Source organism: Fukomys damarensis, unplaced genomic scaffold (genome assembly GCF_012274545.1).
Source record: "Fukomys damarensis isolate Sample0158 unplaced genomic scaffold, DMR_v1.0_HiC HiC_scaffold_15, whole genome shotgun sequence".
In the NCBI taxonomy this organism is placed as follows: Eukaryota; Metazoa; Chordata; class Mammalia; order Rodentia; family Bathyergidae; genus Fukomys; species Fukomys damarensis.
The window spans coordinates 21,106,108-21,111,085 of record NW_022900927.1 but is presented as its reverse complement, the minus strand read 5'-3'; the positions used below and the strand labels follow the sequence as shown (position 1 = coordinate 21,111,085).

At 32.7% G+C, this 4,978-nt stretch overlaps 1 protein-coding gene across 1 annotated transcript; it reads right to left on the bottom strand.

Moving 5' to 3' along the window:
• Positions 1 to 251: 251 nt before the first annotated feature.
• LOC104851955 (olfactory receptor 9K2) lies at positions 252 to 1,193 on the bottom strand. Its single transcript, XM_010609392.1, has one exon. The coding sequence runs from the start codon at positions 1,191 to 1,193 to the stop codon at positions 252 to 254; it is 942 nt and encodes a 313-aa protein (XP_010607694.1).
• Between the last annotated feature and the right edge of the window lie 3,785 nt (positions 1,194 to 4,978).

Genomic DNA, 4,978 nt, shown 5'->3' with positions numbered 1-4,978 from the left:
ATAAGACATGTGTAACTGTTCGTGGAACCACAGCAAATTTTCACAAATTTCCAGAATTTTCCAGTATAATCAATTACCTTGCTGAAAAGTGAATAGTTTATTTACAGCATTCCTTAAAGAAAATGCTATGGAATAGAACAGTTGAGGATTTGGCATTTACTTTTTTTAAATGAACTGTAAATGTCTAAGTCTAGAATATCAGCAGACAAATCAATTAATAAAAGAAAAATGCACAGCAAGTAGAGGTGGATTTAGAGTAAATCTTTCTTCTTCCATAAGACTTTTCTCATGGCATCTTTAACATCCTTATTTCTCAGGGAGTAAATTAAAGGATTCAACATAGGTGTGAACAAAATGTAACATACTGAAGCCACCTTGCGAATTTCAGTGTTATTTGGAGGTGTGAAATACACAAAGGAGACAGTCCCATAAAGCAAACTTACAACCCCTAGGTGGGAGGTGCAAGTGGAAAAGGCTTTCTTTCTTCCTTCGGTGGAGGGGATTTGCAAAACTGTGGATACAATGTACATATATGATACTACAATAACAATGATGGTGGGCAAAATGACGACAACAGCTAAACTGAGTGACACCATCTTATTCATTAAAATATTAGAACAGGAGATCTTTTCAATTGGATTTGAATCACAGTAAAAGTGATCAATGACTCGGGAAGCACAAAAAGACATGGAGAATGTTACACTGATTTGAAGGATAGAACTGACCCAGCCACAGAGATAGGAAGCAGCCACCAGCTGAATGCAGATGCCTCTTGACATGCGGACACCGTAAAGAAGAGGGTTGCAGATGGCAATGAAGCGGTCATAGGCCATGGCTGCCAGGACAAAGGCCTCAGTCACCATGAAAAGTGCATAAAGAAACAGCTGAGTTACACAACCTGCAAAGGATATGGTCTTTTTCTGAGACAGGATGTTGACCATGGCTTTGGGTATAATAACAGTGCAATAGGAGAGATCAATGATGGAGAGGTTGCCTAGGAAGAAATACATTGGTGTGTTCAGCCGGGGGTCAGTCACAATGATGCCAATCATGCTAAGGTTTCCCAGAAGGACCATCCCATAAATAACCAGAAACAGTAGAAAAATGAGACTGTGGAGCTCTGGACGGACCCTGATGCCTACAAGAATGAAGTCGGTCACTTCTGAATGGTTGTCTCCTCCCTTGTCACCCATGGCAAATCTCTGCTTCAAGGTATAAGAGAAAGTCAACAAGTAAAATTTCCACTCTTAATCTGTAATCACAATAACACTTCACATGGAAGAAGACTTTTTATAGTTGACGTCTATTGTTGTATCCATTATCCCACTAAGTGTATGCACCAGCAAACTGAAGACGTTAGATGTGTTGTTGCCTAACATAACACAACCGGCTAAAAACATAACGCAAATCAAGATGAAGTATTGTATTTTGTATTTAAGACTAGTGCTCATGTCAGAACAATGTAGTGTGAGACTTTAAATTTTTCTACTTTGTCATAAGAGGTGTAATTTGTGATAAAATTAATAATTTAATAATATTAAGGTCTGAAAAATCCTAATACTAAGAAAAAGGCAATTCCTTACATTTTAATTTAACATTTAATGTTTATTTTTCTCTTTGATAATACTACTTTAGAGTAGTAATAAATGAAGAAAAGGGGAACTAAAAATACATTCTAAAATAACACAAACATTCTATCAAAAATAAGAGCTCTTGCAACTGCAAATAAATTACAAAGGAGTTAATTATTTTACTTAGATTTCTTGTAAAAGGGAACAAATCTCGAGCTCCTGGAACTGGTTTAATTTTATTTAAATGCAAAAATAAAGTCTGAGTGATGTATTTGTATTTTATTATCCTGTGAAATGTATTGGTTCTTCACATAAATTTGTCAAGAATCTATTTCATCTGAAATTCTTCTGAATTTGAGAATAAATCAGGAGCTTCAGAAGGGAACCAATTCAAATTATACCACTGTTCCCACTCTCTATCCTCACCTCACTGCTTCACCATACATCTTAAATCTTTTGAAATTAGTTGATAATACATTGGTTTTACTGGAAAAGATGAATAATCTTTACAGGTTAAGATATGTGAGGATGATTGTATTTTATTCCTCAGATAAAACAGGGCAGTACAATGAAGGTTTTCAGAAATAAAGCTAATGAAACTGGTTTCAAGCATCAACAGCTTGTTGGTTTAGAATGGAAAAAGAAAATTCAATGTGGAGGATAGGAAGGATTTTTAAGACATCCTAAATTCGTTTCACACATATCTCTTTCTTCTATAAGACCGTGACTTCATTAGTTTGATTGTGATTATGATTTTATAATATTTACTGTGTTAAAATCTCATTTTATATCTTACATATATGTAATTTTATATAAATGATATCACAGTAGTTTTTTTTAAATCATAGTCTTAATAGGTCTTGTTATTTAATTTTATTTTAAAAGCAAAAGGAGTAAATCAGGAAAGTGAATTTATTTCAAGATCTTATACCAAATCAAATGTTACTTTAACTATGTCAATGAAAACGACATACTAATTTGTCTAGGTTAATCCATGTTTGTCTGTCTAATCACGCATTAATAAGTTTAGTCGATACTTTAAGTATCTGGTCTGCACTATACATTCAAACATTTGTTTGAGTATTATGTTTTACTATAAAAATAGAATGTTTATTTATTATAAAAATAAAATAATTAAATGTAACACTAACAACATGAGATGCATGCTGTGAAATGTTTATTACAGTATGATAATGGTCTCTACTTTGTGACTAAATTATCAACAACAAATAAATACACTTGTGGTTGTCCCTTTAAGGATGACATTTTTTAATTACTAAACTGATGATAAAAGCATCAATTAAGAGGTTCTATGAGTAGAATTGCCTCATTGTGCAAAGGCTTTCATAAGCAATCCTGACATTAAATGTTATATTCTAATCAAGGTTTTTGTTTCAGAAAATTTGTCAATATCTTTGTGGGAAGAAAAAGCTGATTCAAACAGAGTAGTAGAATAAGGTAATACTGGTTAATGTTTGCATGCAAAATTATAAAATATAGACTATGATAAGGCTTATCTTCATGAATAATTATAAATAAACAATATTAGCTGTGGAATAATTAAAATAGAGATGAGAGTATTTTATGATGGAGATTTTCAAAGCAGTAAGATGATAAAGGTTGAGATAACAGACTATACATCTCTATGACTATATTGTAAACATCAGTTACCATATTTCCAGTCTGGTTTAGCCATGATCTTCTTCCAAGTAATGAACTTTTGAGGTTTATTCTCACCTTGATAATCTTTAGCTTAAGACATTGCACATTTTGAAACTCAAGAAAAAAATTGTATTTTAGACACCTAAATATTCTTGGCTACCTAACTAAAATAGATGGTTGTTTTATAATCATTCTTATCTTAATACACATTTCTCTTCTGTCTTGTGAACTGTTCAGCTTAAAACTGTTGAGTTCCAAATATTATTTCATTTTTAAAAAGGAAGACAGGGCTGGGGATTGAGCTCAGTGGTTCTAGCACTTGCCTCACAAGCACAAGGACCTGAGTTCAATCCCCAGTACCCAAAAAATATATATATCTAAAAAGGAAGACATATTTGAAAAATACTATCATTAACAATGCCAAAGTTAAACATCTCAAATCATGTTTCACTTCCAGTAAAGCCACAGCCTTCACTGGCATGGCATGAAAATGTTTTAGGAGCTTTGCATAAATTTATGATTTTCCATTACCTGTTATTAAAATTTGCTCTTTCCTTGGTATAATTTTGCTTGAAATTTTGTTGCAGTTGTCCTTCTGAACACAAGATAAAGATAATTTACTAGGAATCTGTTTGCTTTCTTGGAGAATTAGGACCACTTTTCTATGAAAATTGAATAAGTACCAATAAATATATGAAGTCAAACTACAACAAAATCTCAAACCTCCATGCTCACAATTCACAGGCCTTAGAATGAGCTAAGGGAACAAAAATGGAAATTTAAGGAAAGAAAAAAGACTCCTTTATTCCTGAAGGCATACAAAAATAGAAGCAGCTAGAGTTCATGACAGTCTTACATTTTTTCCAATCCCTTGAAACTATTTCAGAAAATTGCAACATAAAGTTTTCAGGACTTTGGAAGACTAAGTTCCTCTGAGAGAGGGCTAAAAATTAAGTCTATTATAATTTCATAACAAAAGCAAACTTCAGGGCAATCCCATGGGACTACAAGAGGAGCAAATGCTAAGTGTGATTTCTTCCCTTGTTGAATACTCTTGGGACAAACAAATTTATTTGGGGACAATACTCCTTGTTGCAAAGTTTTTTCTTTATACTAATCTGAAGTTTCTCTATCACTTCCACCTACTTGTGGCCAGAGCTTTTACTCAAATACTATTTCCTGAAGCTACACTAAAATTCTTCTATTTTATTCTTTGACATCTTTTCAAACTTTAAAAAGACCTTATTGGCCCATAGTTGTTCATTTATGTATTTTTACATAATTAATTTCTATTAATTGTTCTTTTAACAACAATTCAATAATTTCTATCTTGCTAATGTCCTTTTTTAAAAAAAAAACACAAACCTATTACTACAATTTCACACCAGGGTGCATTCATTTACTTAGAAGTGTCTCACATTTATCCTTCTTCATGGCAGAGTAGTACGCCACTGTAAAAAAAAAATCTTATTTACCCATTCATTGGTTAATGGGTATTTAGGCTGTTTCCAAGATTGAGCTGTTACAAACTGTGTTTCTACAAACATGAGTGTACATATATCACTGTGATATGATACTTTTAATTCTTTCAGGAAGACACCATGAAAGGGAATACTAGGTCAAATAGGACCTCTAGCCCTAGTTTTTTAGGAATGGAGGAGGAAAATGAAATAATAAGAAAAGAAGGATAAAATGAAAACAAAGCTTTTGTAAATAAGGAAAGGAAGAGAGATCTAAGGGAGGGG